General features: G+C 31.3%; 2 protein-coding genes across 3 annotated transcripts in view; both read right to left on the bottom strand.

The window, feature by feature from the left end:
• Window positions 1-1463, bottom strand: part of LOC114328627 (palmitoyltransferase ZDHHC3) — a 35509-nt gene extending 34046 nt beyond the window's left edge. Inside the window, exons 1-2 of one of the 2 annotated variants that reach the window (XM_050646355.1) lie at window positions 1351-1463; window positions 1192-1292 (exon numbers count right to left, since the gene is read on the bottom strand). In XM_050646355.1, the coding sequence (XP_050502312.1) occupies window positions 1192-1292; window positions 1351-1383 (134 nt within the window). In that variant the 5' untranslated portion in view covers window positions 1384-1463. Of the gene's footprint in view, window positions 1-1191 lie in introns of both variants that reach the window. The other variant, XM_050646356.1, reaches the window with a different exon arrangement.
• Window positions 1464-3966: 2503 nt separating this feature from the next.
• On the bottom strand, window positions 3967-17856 carry LOC114328642 (protein cornichon homolog 4). Its single transcript, XM_028277559.2, has 3 exons — window positions 17500-17856; window positions 7508-7830; window positions 3967-4220 (listed from the first exon to the last, which is right to left on the bottom strand). Exons 1-3 carry the CDS (start codon window positions 17575-17577, stop codon window positions 4148-4150), a joined length of 474 nt encoding a protein of 157 aa, XP_028133360.2. The 5' UTR covers window positions 17578-17856; the 3' UTR covers window positions 3967-4147.
• Between the last annotated feature and the right edge of the window lie 49 nt (window positions 17857-17905).

Raw genomic sequence — 17905 nt, 5'->3', positions numbered from 1 at the left:
ATTATTTTTTGTGAAAATTAGCCCTCCGCCATGGGGGTTGCCAGATCTGCTAACAATTCTTGAATTTTTGCATTAACATGAACAGAATAACCAGGTAGCAATTACGTGGTAAGCTCAATCAATGGTTTCAAAAAACACGTGCTACAACTAGAGTTAGCTAGTTATAGTATTCAGTGTATGTTGTATTCACAATTATTTCGAATATACAATAACTTGATAACTTATCTTGTCAAGTTTTAGCACTGAATATTAGGGGCATTTGAGTTTTATCAACTTTCGTTAATCATAAATAAATACTTAACCCGTTTGGAGCGAGTTATCAAGTTTTTACACAATATGGAGGCAAATAAAATACATCTTATGAACTAGTTATCTCAAAAACGTCAATTTTGGAGTTATCAAGTTATAATACTAAGGCGACTATTTGTAGTTGATATACCTACAGAAATTAACTGACATATATTTAGCAAATAGAGCATACTATGGATTAAAGAAACTTTTAACATCAAACATAGTCACAAAAAGAACGAAAATATTGATATACAGAACTCTTATCAAGCCTGTTCTCACTTATGTGTCAGAAACAGGGATGACGACAAAAAGCGATGAAGAATGTTTAGGCTGTTTTGAACATAGAATCCTCAGACATATTTATAAAGACGTGCAGAAAAATGGATTATGGTGTAGGTACTATAATTTTTATCTTTACTGCCTTTATAGTGAACCTAGTATGGGTGGGACCATAAAAACAGGCTGTGGTGGCTAGGTCACTTAAGAGATAATGAACAAGATGAAACCGTCAAAACACATTTATAACCAAACACTGGATGAAGTAAGGAAAAGAGGAAGGCCCAGAGCACAATTTAAGGAAGGTGTAAGATGACATACAAGTGTTACATACAAAATAAATATCTGATGACATACAAAAAAAAAACAAAAATCAAGTAATTACAGAAAAACAACAAAACATTTAACAATATAGGAACGTTCTGTGAGCAAAGATTTATATTAAATTTAGGATATTAATTAAAAAACTGTAGTTCAAAGACTACTTTATTTCTGTAATGTATTTGTCATTTTAAGGTAACATAAATTGACTAAATTTTGTAAATTTCAAATGTAAATATATCATTATAATACATTGAACTTTACTAAGTATTTATATATTAGCTAAATAATAGATAAACTTACCTGTCGAGCATTGTTTGAAGAACAACCCATTTAATAATCACATAATCTGCATAAAAGACAGCTATGTATGTTATCAAAATACACACTATTCCACAGGGATCCTTAATAAACATTGTAATAAATAAGTTATAATTTAAAATGCGTCTTATTGAAACTTACAGAAGATAAAATAGGAGGTAAATATTTGTTCATTCTAGTTAAAATAAAAATTACATTTTATGTTATCCACTTTATTGACAACACTGACATGACAACACCTGACGAGATTGAATATTGAATGGATTGAAAATTGAAATGAAATTGAATTTGTTTGACGTTTGAAGGTTTTGTTGAATTCTGTCTAAATCCTGACCCACTACTTTGTGCCGTGTAATTTGGGTTGCCTATATGAACTTGAATCGGCAGATGTATTTAAAAATGAAACTAAAAAGTTATTACATACTATAAAGAGTGATATGTACCAAAAAAAACACACAAATTTTATTAAATTTGGGAAAGTTGTTGGGTAATTTTTTTCTTAATAATCCACCCTTTTTGCACATTTCATATTTTTAACTTGGTATCAGAGCTAATAGGCAATATTTCAAAATTTCAATAATTTGTTATAAGTATTTAAAACTTTGGACTTTAGAGTAAATATTTAACTGCCAAGTATTTAAATACTGTTATAAATAAGTACTTGCTATTTAAATGCTCTAAAGTCCAAAGTATTTAAATACCTAGAAATAAGTATTTAAATTTTGAAATACGGCCCATTGAAATGTACAAAAAAGGTGAATGATTAGAAATTTCATTTTTAAATATATCTACAAAAAAGGTACTACATATTTGATTCATGTGGTTTTTTAAAAAGTAAAAACAGCAAGACTTTATTATTTATATGCCCATTTCGCCGATTCAAGTTCATATAGGCAACCCAAATTACACGGCACAAAGTAGTGGGTCAGGATTTAGAATTAAGTGTTTTGTTGACGCTTTTTACATGTGTTTTGTGGTTGACAGTGACAGCTAGGCACATTTTCGCAAGTTATTTCAAGAGTACTTAAGTGATTTCAAAAAACGTTATCAAATAAAAATGAAATAGAAGCGCAAAATCCCCGCAGAACAGGCAAAAATGGTTCAATAAACCGTTATAATAAATATCATTGTTTTAAATTGTGATACTGATCGTCTCTTGTCATGGTATTAAAGTATATGTCTTATCTTGTTTACCTAACGGGATTTGCGACAATAAATACCAGCAATATTTATGATCCAATCAATGACCTTTATATTATTATCCTAGCAATTCGACAATACAAACTTTGTAATTAATTGTTTATTCAGAAAATATCTACAATATTCTATGAATCATGAAAAAAATAAAACAATATTTTCATGGATATGATAACAATGTTGTTCTTTTATAGGTATTTGAATGTAAAAGCTATCTTTTGGATAATGTTTTTAAGAACCCTTTAACCAAATTAAATATTTAGCAATGTCATAACCTTGTTATTTGTTAGTAATTAATGTTTTGTAATTATTTTACTTTGTCATGTCTTTTTAAATGTTTTGTACTCTCTCATTTTATTCTTATATATTCAACACTGTAATTATCAATATCTTATTAATGTATTACCGAATTGGGCTTGCCCGTATAAATAAATAAATAATTTCATTTTCAATTTAGATTATTGAAAAATGGGCAGGTAGATCATTAGCTTCGTAGGAAAATAAATGAAATAATATTAAAAATAATAAAAATAGTTTTATTTGGATAGGTGTAATGTTCTTCAAAATTTTTCAGTTACTTAAATTTTAATAATGTCAATACCACGGTATCTGGGTTAATATCTTTACATTATTTAAAAATACGTATGTTTTAGCCAATCTATTCAGGCAGAAGATGATATTGTCACCAATTATATAATAATTGCACAATCTGCTGGAAATAGAAAGCGCGATAGTCCAAAGTTTGTTTGAATTGAAGTGTACCGCAATATTCGAATATAATATTATTAAGCTTATATAATTTCTTACGATCCTTTCCCCATATAACTTTCAGGAACTCTTATAGTTCTTCTGCTAATTTTTCTCCTCCATATTAAATAAGTTCTAGATTTATTTCATTTTTTCCCGGTCTCTTGTTTTTTTTTTTTCAATATTTTATACTTCCTCCAATCCTCCAGAAAAGGTGAATGGACGATTATTTTGTCGTTTATATTTTCTTCAGTATGATATTTACATGTAGGTAGATGTATTGTCTACATTTAGTACTTCTTCAAGCTAATCCGTCCCTATATTTACAATTCTTTTTTCATCTACTATTAATTCTCCGTTTTTGCTATTTATAAAAAATGGTTCTTTTTCCATTGTAGGTATTGCTGTTATTTCGAAATTCTTGAAAAAAAAATTCTTACTTTTTGGCGTTTCTATAAAATCGCGTTTTATCTACAGATGATTTTTGCCATTCTTCTTTTCCGTTACATATTTCGGATTATCCTCTTCTTTTCCTGTCGGTAGCATTATTTCTTTTGCATTCCTTCTATTTTCGATAGCTTCCTTGCATTTGGTATTAGCCCACTCGGTTTTATATCTTTTTGTTTTTCTTGGAATTACATTTTTGTCACCATTTCAATAATATTTTCTGTTTCCACTTTTCATCTATACTACCTTGGGTTAAGTGATGGTAGGAAAATCAAAATATCAAATAATAATTTGTACAAATTGCATGCATTTGAAAGTTAGCTTCTATTAACTGCTTGGTGTATAAAAGCAAAACAGCTTATATGATTTTATCGTCACTATTTTATTAAACAAAATTACATAAATTACATATATAAATAAAAACACAGTCGACTAAAATTCTACACACAAATATAGATAATATCAAAAGGTTCAGCCTGTATTGTAAACAATTTTAATTGTTCATTTTCTTAAGGTATTTCTAATACCACAGTTTGTCCAATACTGATTAGAAGTCATTCATAATTTCACCTTCGTCTTTCCTGTTGATCGGATCTCCTTGCAGAAGAGAAGTAATCAAACTAAAAGAAGATGATTGCTTATTATTACTATATTGTAATTGCAGAGGAAAAGGAAGATCTTGAATATATGGCAAGGTAACTAATAGAGGAACACAGAAATTGGGGAACACTATATCTATGCGTAGGAAGGGAAGGAACAGAGAATCTGAACCTGGAACAGGAGACAATTACAAGCTGCAACGAATATGTATATCTTTGAATAACACTAAGAAGTACAGGAGGAAACGAAGAGAATATTAAGAAAAGGATAGTAAAGGGAAGACAGGTGATAGGAACCCTAAAGTCGGTACTGTGGCAAAAACATATAAAACCAAAAAATAAAAAACGAATTTACTACACAATATTAAAACCAGTATTAACCTATGGACCTGTGGAAGCCTGGCAATTGACCAAGAAGTACAATGCTAAATTACTAGCCACTGAGATGCATTTTTGGATGAGTTCAGCAAGAAGATATAGACTAGAAAACATAAGAAACAATGACATTAGAAAACAAATGGTAATAGAAAAGAACAATCATAGATGACATCAAAAGACAACAGCTTGTATGGTACGTGAACATAAGGTGGATGGAGGAAAGAAAAATCTCCAAAAAAGTGTTAGAATGGGCTCCCACTGAAAAACAAAATCGAGGAAGACCAGCTACCACATGGATGAAGGGCATCTCAAGTGCGATGTCAGAAAGAATTTAACAGATGAAGACTGTGACAATAGAAAGGGTGGCGATTAGGAACAGAAAGGTGTATAATGCTATAAAACTGGTTTAATAAATATACACAGTGCGCCAAAAAAAAAACAGTCCACCTCGATATTTGGCAGTATTTATTAGATTTTAAGGAAATGACAAAACAGGTCGATTTTTGATCTAAGGGGGACACCATTATTTTTAAACCACCCCTTATTTTTAAATAGAGAATAGGGGTCATGTGATAGCTCATTTGAAAGGTTATTCAATTCTCTATTCAGTAATATAAAAATTAACATAATTTTTTATACAGGGTGTCCAAGAAAAAAAAATTTAATCAAATTAATTGACACAAAAAGAAGAATGTGAACGGAGTGGGGGGTTGATTTATCCACTCTACTTCGTGCAAGCCACCGGTTTGGGGCGGCTACCTTCGACTGGTTCGGGTAAATAATTAAAACTCGTGCAGGGTATAAGTAAAACAAAAGAATTTACCTTTATTCTGGCGATCATTTCACAAACAAACTAAACATCACTACTTACTAAAACTTTACATAGATTTTACAAAGAGAATTTCGCATTTAGCGATCTAATTTTTACACTGAATCGATGCATGTTGACTGTTCGAGTCTCGGCACACGAATGCTGGCCAAAAACGGGCGGGAAAGAACCACACACCCTGCGTCTACACAAAACCAGATTACAGACCCAACGCATTTTCGAGTATGCAGAAGAACCTGCCCTACACCCAGCCAAATTATTCTGCTGGTAGGAAAGAAAGAGCGAGCGTCAGTTGCACCATAATTTTCTACTATACTACATTCGCTCTCGCGAGATTTTTTTTGAGACATTCGGAATAGGAAACGTACAACACAAAAATTCCTACCTCACACTATTAACTGCTAAAATCAACTCAAATCAACTTAATCTTTCATTAAAAAAAGAAGAATTATTAGAAATAGTGGGAGTGTCTACTAATCTCATAAAATTTTGTGAAGTTTATTTCTACAAATTATTTTTATTTTGTACAATAAATAATTTTCTCATTTGCTATCAATACATTATAATGGTTTAAATAAATAAATATTGATTGGCGTAAGGTTTATGTTATTTTTATGTCTGTTTACTATTAATAATATTGGATATAAGCAGGTGCGTTGGTTTTGTAGTAATTTCCAGTCACTTCTGACAACTGAATTTTTCAAAAAAGAAATTACTAACGTCAGTGTCAAAAAAAAATCTCGCGAGAGCGAATGTAGTATTGGGACCGTGCAAGTTCGGCAAAGCGACCCCTATTTCTACGCTCTGTACTTTTATTCGCACTTTTAATTATATTGGCCAATTATATTAGTCCTGGTTACTGGATAATTGTCAAGGCCATAGTCCAAAAAAATAGTAAGAAGAAAAAATAAGATTCAGGTTATGTTATGAAAACGTGAACAATTGTATGTAGTAAATAAAATTAGTTATTAAAATGCAGTACTGCACTCAAAATACAATTAATTAAATTTACCTTTATATAATATTTGAATATCATATCAATATTGTGGAGCAATATATAATTTTTCTGCTTCAATGACAGAAGGTATGAAATATACGTCAATTTGACAATTTCAATTAGGGATTCCAATGAACTGTCAGTGGTGGCCTGTGGATGGCTAAACTCACATGGCCATAGACATCGTTAAGGGGGGTGGTCATGGCGTATCTAATGTTTACATTGAATATTGACACATTTGTAAAGAATATCCTGTTTGGTTTTGTTTTTTTGTTAATTGTTTAGCGAAATTTGTGAAATCGTGATAGCAAATTAAATATGAAGTGGTTTAAACATTGGATACGCCTATGGATGACAGTTTCGCCATCCAGCAGCCATATTATATCACGTGATTTGGAATGCCTAATTGACAATATGAATTATTTAAGATAGTTGCAATATTTCTCCGCGACTCACGCACGGTCGTTTCTCGTTTCCCTTCCAAGTACTTGCACACCGCGAATACTATATATTCTACTGCTATCTCAAAACAGAAAAAAAATGTTTTTTGATAAATAAACATTGCTTTTCGCTTAATTTCAATGTTCAAGCTGCCACCCATCTGCCTATTGGTAGGTTGAATATTGAATTTAAGCAACAAACAATGTTTATTTATCAAATAAACATTTTTTCTGTTTTCTGTCAGCAGTAGAATGTATTTTGAGTTAAATAAATTACATACATTCTTCTTTTGTGTCAATTAATTTAATTCAAAATAATTTTTCCTGGACACCCTGTATAAATAATTGTCAATGTTAATATTACTGGATAGAGAATTGAATAATCTTTCAAATGAGCTAGCACACGACCCCTATTCCCTATTTAAAAATAAGGGGTGGGGGAGTGGAAGGGTGGGGGTTGACAAATGACAGATGTATGTACCGTAAAAATGTGTCCCCCTTAGATCAAAAATCGACCTGTTTCGTCATTTCCTTAAAATCTAATAAATACTGCCAAATATCGAGGTGAACTGTTTTCTTTGGCCCACCCTGTATATAGGATTTAGTGCCTTTATGCTTATTATTTCCCACACAGTTATATATTCAGGAAAGAAAGAATACTTACCAATACAAATACAAAAAGAAGAATAGTAAATAGTATCCTAAATAAATCATACAATCTCTCATATGCTTTTTAATTTGTCCTCGATTATGTATCTCAATAGCGTCATATACCCCTAAATTTCCTCTGGGCACAGTATATATTTCATATATAAGCCAGAAAGTCATTGGCAAGTTTAGGGACATCAATATCCAGTGTCCATGTATCAAAAGAAGGACACTTAAAAATGTGTGAGCTATAAATTTCGGCATTACCCATTGATTCAGTCTTGAACAACATTCTTGAGCATTCAAATAATCACATTCGAGGTCCGATAATGTTATTACCTAGTTTAAAATGTTAAGGAAAAATCCATGTTTAAATTCAGATACAGTAATGGTAAAAGTTAATGGCAAATATCTTTGAAAATATATTATTTTAAAAAACCTAACCTAAGTCATTTAAATCAAGCAATTTTTGAGCCGACTCATGGAGAAAACTGTTTTGATAACATTTTCCTGGATTCTGAGCTACAGTGCTAGATGGCCTGGGTACTGGATAAACTTGGTTTCTCTGATCACAAACAACAACAGGTTGGTTTTTCATTGCATAAAAGATAAGAATCAGAAGAAACAAGCTGAAAATGCGAGCATTATCATAACGAAAACTTTGTTTATATACGTATTTAAATTCATAATATGGAAAATTGCTATTACGAAAAGTTGTTTAGAATTAAAAATCATGTTTTAATGTGCAAATATATCATTCTAATTTAAATGTTGTGAACTACACTGCGCGTCATAGAAAACGGGCACCCCAAAAAATGGGTCATTTTTCATGTCTCGTATCTCGTAAACCTGTGGTCCGCTTTAAGTAATTTTTTCAATATCTTATAGCTTTATTCTTTAACAATATCGCTGTATTTAGTAATAATGTTGTTGCTAAACAGGTAAATTTTCATTGTATACCTACCGGGTGTACCAATCAAACTGTGTTTTTTCCTTAAAGTTTGCAACACCCTGTGAAATATTCTAGTATTTATAAAACACTGAAATTAAAGCCCTACAATAGCCTCAGGTTTTCTTAACATTCTGTTTCATGTTTCATTCGCCATTCGCTTATGTTGGATAGTACAAAAGTTATTAGGTACTTTAATAATTAGACATGGTCTTTATCAGTACAGGGTCTTTCTAAATGCGAGAACCAGTGCGACAAACTTTAAGGGGTAATTCTGCATTAAAAAATAATGAGTTTGCTCTACAATCGTATGCCCGCAAATGCTTCGTTGCCGAGATACGGGATGTTGAATTTTTTCTTACAAACTGACGATTTATTTATTGCTTAAAAATTGGTTGAGATATGCAAATGAATTTTGGTGGGTTTCATGACGTAGTTATTGCACATTTTTTGACATAGGTACAATTAAAAATTTTATATTCACCATTGGCGTGCATACGTGAATATATATATCGGGTGTTCTACAGCATTCGCCGTTTCCCGCATCCTATTCGCCATGCTTTTCGGTCACGAATATCTTCCTCGTTGAGTTGTCTACTGTTCATTGCTTTCTCTACATCTTGTATCCATGTTCTCTTCGGTCTGCCTCTTTTTCTTCTCTCGGGTGGTACATACTGGATCATTTTCTTGGGCCATCTTGTTGGTCCCATTCTCTGGACATGCCCGTACCATATTAATCTTTTTTGTTCTATTCTGTCTATAATATCCTTTTCTACTTCCATTCTTTCTTTTATTTCTTCGTTTGGGATATGCTGCAGTTTAGATATTCTGCAGCTTCTTCTAAGCGCGTCCATTTCTAAAGCTTGAAGTCTTTTATTTTGTCGGTCTTTTACTTCCCACACTTCCGAGTTGTACAGGACAATTCCTTCCACGATAGTTTGGTAGATTTTTTTCTTTGTCTGATTTTGCAGTCCTGTACTCCACCAAATGCCATTTAGCTGTTTTATAGCTTTTCTTCCTTGGCTTATTCGATATTCTATATCTTGATCGCATGTGGAGTTTTTGTCAAAAATTGAACCTAGATATTTAAATTCATCACATCCTTTTATGTATTCCCCTTCTAATTCTAAGTCTTCAGTATCACCTCCGACTACAAGGTATTCAGTTTTCTCCATGCTCATTTCCAAACCCCATTTTTGGTACTCCTCTTTCAATTTTCTAATCATGTAACTGGCGTCATCTTTATCAGCAGCAATCACAACTTGGTCGTCAGCAAATAGCAACGTATACAAATAAGAATCTCCTACTGGATACGTGAATATAAAATTCTTAATTGCATGTCAAAAAATGCGCAATAACTATTTCTTGAAATCCAGCAAATTTCATTTGCATATCTCAACCGGTTTTAATGCAATAAATAAATAGTCGGTTTGTAAGAAAAAATTCAACATCCTGTATCTCAGAGACGAAGCACTTGCGGACATATGTTTATAAAGCAAATGGTCATTATTTTTTCATGCAGAATTACCCCTTAAAGTTTGTCGTACTTATTTAGAAACACCCTGTACTGATGAAGAACATGGCTTGTTGTTAAAGTACCTAACTTTTGTATTACCCAATATAAGCGAATGTATCAATAAACAGAATGTTAAGAGAACCTGAGGCTATAGTTGTATTTTAATTTCAGTGTTTTATAAATGCTAGAATATGCCACAGTGTGTTGCAAACTTTGAGGAAAAAACACAGTTTGATTCGTACACCCGGTATACAATCAAAATTTACGTGTTTAGCAACAATATTATTACAGCGATATTGTTAAAGAATAAAGCTATAAGATATTGAAAAAATTACTTAAATCTGACAACAGGTTTAGGAGACACTTGACATCAAACATGACCCATTTTTTGGGGTGCCGTTTTCTATGACGCGCAGTGCAGTGGCGGCTCGTCAGAGGAGGCAAGGGAGGCTCAGCCTCCCCATAAATTTTTTACACACTCTACACTGTTTTGTTTATCATGAATCGCGGAAACAATAAGCACTCTCACTATTATACAACGTGTAAATTCCATATTATCACTAATTATCCATACGTACACGGAGCATTAGCATAAGAACGCATGATTGCGTCTCAGTTTTATTAAATATTATTGTAGGCAGGACCCTGGGTTATCCCGAGATGCATGGACGGAGCCGAGAAGCCCAGCAGTCTCCGTTGCTAATGCTCCATGCAGCGCAGCAGGCGTTTAAGGAGACCCGGTCTCCTAACAGTGGCGTCTACGGCGCCATCACACGCTGCCCGGAGATATACCAAGGGAGGCAGTGGCGTGCTGGCCATATAAATGAATCGGGGCAATCACCGAGAGGCTGCGGCCTCTTGAGGCCGGTCAAATAAGAATTTCCCAAAAACATAGATATAACAAACATTTTTTTTAATTTCTAATCGAATGATATTAAGAAAATATTTCAAAAACATTTTGTTTTTTGAATATCACTGATATCTTTAGCAACAAGGAACATAGACGGTATTATTCTTTAACATGTGTTTTAACTGAAACAAAAGTTTGAGACACCCTGTAGGAAGGAAAACGTACAAAGGTGGATACATCGAAGTTATGTTGTACTCCCATATTTTGTGAACATTTTTTTTTTAGTTTCTCTGATATCTTTAATAACAAAGAAACTAGACGGTTTTACTCTTTAATATGTGTTTTAACTGATGACATGCGATACGTGAGGAGGTTATGTCTTATCATACACTAAGATGAAATTATTTTCTATATATAGTGCGAAAGGAACAAAGTGTTCAAATAAAGAAAATCTGTGCAATGTACCTCTCGCTATTTAAAGAGCCTCCACGTAGACACCAAATCCGTACTCACTCTCAAGGAAAGTCCACCCCAAAACATCACAGAGCCTCTATTAAACAATCTCGTCTCTCTTATGTTGCGCTGTGAATACCGCTTACTTGGTCGAGAAATATATCTTAAGGTTTCGACCAGAATTGTTAACGTTATATGCCTCTCTGTTTTTAAAGGTTTGTTAGCTCTTATTTTTTATTGTTAATTTAGTTTTGTTTCAGCTAAAACATGTCATGCTAAAGAAATAAACCGTCCATTTTCTATGTTTCTAAAGATATCAGGGACATTCAAAAAACAAAATGTTCACAAAACATAAGACTACAATACGATTTCGATGTATATCAACATTTATACCTTGTCCTCCCTACAGGGTGTCTCAAACTTAACATAAGAAAAACATTTCTTTTCTTCCACCCGGTATAGGTACAAAAAAGAAGTTTGAGTAAACCTTTGTCCAACTGGGTAAATACCAAAGAAAAATCTAAAATAGTAAAAAAACATAGCGGAATCCGCTAATCTGTTCACGAAAAAATCAACTATGAAAATGAGCATAATTTTAAGTAATGCATAACTTTTGAAACTATGTATATTTTATTATGTGATATGTGATGATAGGTGATAATATTTATTATTTGTAAGATTGCTTATTCCTAAATAAAAAATATAGCAAATTTAAAAAAAATTCATTGAATTCAAAGTCTTATGTTTGATTTAAAAATAATTTATATTTTTGTATTTTTGTTTTATAAATAACGAATAAAAAATCCTGATAATAGAAGGTAAGATGAGGATGGGAGGCCGCTTTTCTATAAAATCACCGGGCCGCACGAAAAGTTCCAGCACGCCACTGAAGGGAGGCAGAGTAGCTTCTCGGCTCCGTTGCGTGGTTGCGTGCGTCTCGGGACAACGAATTTTAGGGTCCTGACTAAAAATAATGAAAAATCTAAAAATGCGAATTTTGTTATGAAATTTGGTATGTGAGGTTATAATAATATTTACAACAACTTGCTCAAATAACTTTTTCCGATATCTCTAACTCAAAGCAAAATATCGGTAATTTATCGTGTTTTTGAATTCGCAGTAGGCCGAGTTTAGAATTAAAAAAATTCAGTTGAGTATCTTAAAAAATTTGAAGCTTCATTATGTATGGACTGCAAAACTTCAAATCTGTATTTATTTTGATATGCATAGGTATCTATTTACAAATACAGTAGACTCGCGATTATCCGAGTCTAGGTTATCCGAGCCCCTCGGTAAACCGAGGCAAAAGTCATAACTGGTGAGTTACAACTTTCAACCTTGGAGCAACATCGTCGCCTTAAAAAGATGAATGAAGCTTACGCAAAAATCAATCAGACTTTTTTAAACAGTAATATTGATAAGGCAAATGTTTTTATCTTTTATAGACAGTACTGTATCAGTTTTGTCATTAAAATGTCCACAGTTATGGTCATTTACGTGTTTTTCTATCAATATAACCAAGCTCAGTGTTAACCGAGTTTTTCCGTATCCGAGGTAGTCACGGTCCCAATTACCTCGGATAATCGCGAGTCTTCTGTAGATTGAATTGTTAACAAATAAACGACACAAATTTGGTATTAAATTTTACAATTAGACTAACTATTTTTAAAATGATATGATATGAAATTATGAATTAAGATGATATTATGAAATGTAAATAAAAATGGTCAAAAAATGGAGCCTTAAATTACATTTTTTGGCGCATTTTTTTGCTAGTGCAAATTTGTCTAGATATTTTACAGTTAGGTATAGCCTCCCCTATTGTAAAAATCACGAGCCGCCACTGGCGCAGTGTATAAAGATACTTTACTCGAAATTCATATTTTTTATATACCTCGTATAAAATTAATAAAATTTGATTCGTGATAGTTGCATCATAAATCTTAGACAAAGAAAAGATCTTTATGAAGAATAACTTTTCTTCGTCAAATTAAAAATACAAGATTTATAAATTAAAATGATGTTGTATCCATAATTTGAGAAAATTCGTCAAATATTATAATTTTTTATTCCAAACAACATTTTAAGAACAATTTTCAAATATTGTGAAATACATAATACATGAAGATACTTTTTACTGATGAACTGTAGTAGTACTTATGGAACAGTCTATTTATCATTAAAGGGGAGGCCGTATACTTACTCGTACAAACCTTTTGAAAGTTATTAATACATTATTGCTTTCAAAATATACTCAAATTGTATTTTTATACATTTATTACACATATTATTTTATATAATAATTAAATTCACTATAAAATGTCATTTATATTTTATTAATAGCTAAATAATTTAAAATTTAGTTTGACATTCACGAAGTGTCAAACTCAAATATAAATAATAACATTTACTTTGCTTAACAAATTCAGATTAAAAAAGTAGCCTACTTCCTAATCGAAGATTTCAGCTGACGTTTAGTGCGTGGTAAAGAAATAACCGGATTTTGATGTCACATTTTAGATTTTGTGGTCGATTATCTCGAAGACGGTTAGATATATCGAAATGCCGTTTTCAGATTTAGATTCAGAAGACAAAACTACATAAGAATCCATCGATACATCTGCTCTAAGTATTGCAGGAGCGGCAACGCAATAACACACAGACTTTTGCAAATTTATAAACGAAAAGTTTTCGTTGAAAATTACTTCCAGGCCAATTACACAGAGAGGTCTCTTCCTGTTTCATAATAGAATATATGACATAAGTCATAATAATAAATAATAAATATCTGAAATGGATGTGAATGAGAAGTTTAATTAAGAAGCTTATTTAGAATTTCTCCCATAGAAAAGGTATAAGGTAAGGGACAATCAAACTATTAAAATTAATTGGTTTAACAATCAGCTATGCCTGATCAACTGCACTTTTTAAAACAGCTTGAAAAACAGTACCAGTTACTAGACATTGAGAATATAAATAAAACAGCTTGAAAAACAGTACCAGTCACCAGTCGTTGAGATGACATATAAAGACTTTAAAATGCAATACAAAATTGCAATACAGGATACAAAAATCAGGGCAAATAACATCAGGAATTCTAGTAATCCAATATAGTTGATGTGGACAATCATAAATGAACATCGTGGTGTTAAGAAAAGTGTTTATCCATCTGTCATTAAAAAAGCAATAATTTGCCCAATCTTCAAAAAAAGGGAATGCCACAAGATTATAGACCAGTCTCACTGCTGCCAATTATTTGGAAAATTGTGGAAAAGTGCATGGCACTACAAATAGTACATTTTTTTGAGGACAATGGTATGTTTTCTAAATGTCAATTTGGTTTTCGCAAGAATAAAAATACAGTTTTAGGTATTTTAAACCTTATATCTAGGCAAGTGACAGGAAGTGGCTACAGCTCCGATCACGGCTTGTAATATAAAATTTGATGTTATCAAATAAATAGAATATCAAAAGTTTTGCTTTAAAATTTTGATGCACAATTACAGCTACATTTGAAGTAGCTTAATAAATTCTTTTAAATATCATTAGTGATTAATAAATAAATAAACAATAAAAAAATTCAGTAACATATTTTCTTTTTGTCATTTCATTCACATTGGCAGAAACTTAACACAACCTTATATACTTATTTCTTAATTGTCACTTAACAAAACTTCCTTAACAAAATAAAATACACTTAATACCATAAAATTTCAAACTCCAATATAAAATTAGTTATGAAAAACTATTTGTGTAATATAAAAACTTCAAAATGCAAAAATTCGACAAAAAAAAACAGCAAAAAATTCAACTGACTGACAGCCACAAAAGTAAACAAACCAGAAACGTCACAATGTACATAAAATCTGAAAACATTCCTAAGAGTGTTTTTTTGTATCTATCTCTTTTCATTATACTGAGACTAGATCGTTCATAAAAATAACATGTGTTTTTACTTAATAACAGGCGGTAGCTGGTTTGTCTTTAGTCTTTAGTTTCATGCGTGGAAGAGAATGATGCTAGATAAAAAGAATGTGTTTTATCTCGCCAGGTATAGGGCTTTTCATCGATTGTCATTTGTTTCGAGCCTCTATCATATTATGTTGTATAATCTGTGTATAATATTAATATACATGGATTATACAACATATCACAGAAGTTCGAAACAAATGACTGTGAATGAAAAGCCCTATATAGGGCTTTTCATTCCAGCCATTTGTTTCGAGCTTCTGTCATGTGTCACATAATATTAATATATCTACGTCATATGTTATTGGCATATTAGACCCACGGTTATTAGACTTTATTACGGTTGCCTTGACCAACGGTGGTGGGGAGACTTATATTTTTGACTTTACGTCACAAGAGTACACAATCCCATATTTTTAAATGATTTTCGATAATTGAATGTGTGTTATTGTGTATATATGTGTATTACTTGTGTTATTATTAAATAATAAGACAAATAATACACATTTTATCTTATACCGGGTGGTGAATCATAAAACTGGCCATAGGAAACTCAATGTAAAATTCTAAATTGTTGAATTCCCTAATTATTTTACATCAAAAGTCATGAGAGAATACTTGTAGAGAATTAAAATCTGTATTATAATCAAAAGTTAAAATTGTTCTACGATTTAAATGCATTCCAAAATTTTGAAAAATATGATACATTTGCCACAATAGGTATGCGTGTAAAAGTTAGGCCACACGTTACTATTTAACTGACAGTACTCACACCATTGACTGAATAAAAAATCTTTATTATTAATACTTTCTCCGCAACTGAGGGTATCTTATCATCTGTATTGTTTTTAAACAATAAATGATAAAATAAAAATATTGACAGTTCAAAAATTGTGAACATTCTTGCATTGTGTGCGGCCTAATTTTGGGCTGAAAAACTGAAATGTATTACATTTTTACAAAATTTTGGAATAGGTATGTTTAATTTGTAGACCAACTTTAACAGTTGTTTTCAATACAGATTTCAATCCTCTACAAATAGTTTCTAATGTCTTTTGATGTAAAATAATTAGGGAAGCTGGAATTCGACAGTTTAGAATTTTACATTGAGTTAATGCAAAATTTTGACACATGTCAAAATTCTTAATGTGTTTTAATTGTATTCATTTTTTTCGAATCCTGAGAAAACTAATAAATATTTTTGAAAAATTTAAACTCAGAATGAAAGACTACATTATTACCGAGGGCCGAAAGTCCCTGAAAACTTCTATAATGTTTATTTTAATAAGTTACAGGGCTGAAAATAAAAGAGAAGTGTGATAATTAATTTCAAATATTTCATTTCAAGGGGCTTTCCGCCCTCGGTAATAATGTAATCTTTCCTCCTGCGTTTAAATTTTTCTAAAATACTTAGTTTTCTCAGGATTCGAAAAAAATCATATTACGATTCAAATGACAGTACACTCTCGTGACGTAATCGCACCCTTAATGTTCATTGATTAGTTGATCTAGGCAACCGTAGTAATGTCTAAGAACCGTATATTATACCAATGATACAAACCAAAGATGTATAACGTAGATATATTAATATTATGTGACACATGACAGATGCTCGAAACAAATGACAATTGATGAAAAGCCCTATTAATGACGCACGGGTAAAGAACCCTACACTCAAGTGTAGATATAGTCTGTTCGCTAAACTCAGACACAACTGGCTAGTGATTTTAGCAAGTAATTTTACCAATTTGCTATAATTGGCAAAAGATAATTACTAAATAGTTAATAATTCCTAAATAGTTAGTAATTTTGCCAATTTTGGCAAAATTGGCAAAAAACAAAAAAAAAATACCTGGTAAAATCATTAGCCAGTTGTGTCTCGAGTTTAGCGAACCGACTATAATATGCTACAAGTAACAAAAGTTTCATTTGTTTGAAGTAGCCATAATAAAAACAAGAAATGTCTAAATATAACTACTAGATTTAGATAGGTAAAGTATGTAATAAAAAGAGATAAAACAGAGAAGTAAATACATTTCTTTATAATATAGTTTAAATTCAAAATTTGCATGAAAATATACTAATAAAAATAAATAAGGGCACTATTTCTTGTCTCAAATTGTACGCTAATTTACAACGTCAAATAAAAATCGATTAAATTAAAACTGCAATTAGATATACCTAGTAATATTATATGATTATATTAATTACCTTTTAATAATTTGGCACTTAATTATATAAAATTGCACTAGATTTAAAAAAAAAGGATACAAAATATATCAATAAAAACAGAAGTGCTCCAGTATCTAAAAGTGATACGCAGAATAGCAATGAATCAGGTAAAATCATTTTCGATTCACATGAGACTGAAAAATTGTCTTTTTCACTACTAAACACTGTTCTGAAATATTTTGAAGACAGTAAACAAAATTATCCAATTAAGGTTATGCCACAGATGCCGTCCTCCGTGCTCTGTTTACTTCACGACTTCACCAACTTTCATTTTTCATTCTTCATTTGCAACATTGCAACATGGACATGATCAAATGGCAAATTATTGATATTCCCCCAGTCAAATATTTTGAATGTATGAATTATGAATAACTTTATCGATTTGTTGTATTAAATTAGTTTGAAACAAATTATGCCATTAATATTTTAATATTTTAAAATTTTA

This window comes from Diabrotica virgifera, chromosome 3 (assembly GCF_917563875.1).
Source record: "Diabrotica virgifera virgifera chromosome 3, PGI_DIABVI_V3a".
Lineage (NCBI taxonomy): Eukaryota > Metazoa > Arthropoda > Insecta > Coleoptera > Chrysomelidae > Diabrotica > Diabrotica virgifera.
Note: the sequence above shows the minus strand (reverse complement) of the source record. Positions and strands in the feature narration are given on the sequence as shown.

Excerpts from the sequence above, each read along its gene's own strand:
- LOC114328642 (XM_028277559.2), bottom strand. The coding sequence starts at position 17,577 with ATGATTTTACCTGATTCATTGCTATTCTGCGTATCACTTTTAGATACT. Across the intron at positions 7,831-17,499 it reads TGTTTTTATTGATATATTTT|GTAATAACATTATCGGACCT; the intron begins GTATCCTTTTTT and ends ATTTTAAACTAG. Across the intron at positions 4,221-7,507 it reads TTCTTTTTGTATTTGTATTG|TTTGATTACTTCTCTTCTGC; the intron begins GTAAGTATTCTT and ends ATCTTCTTTTAG.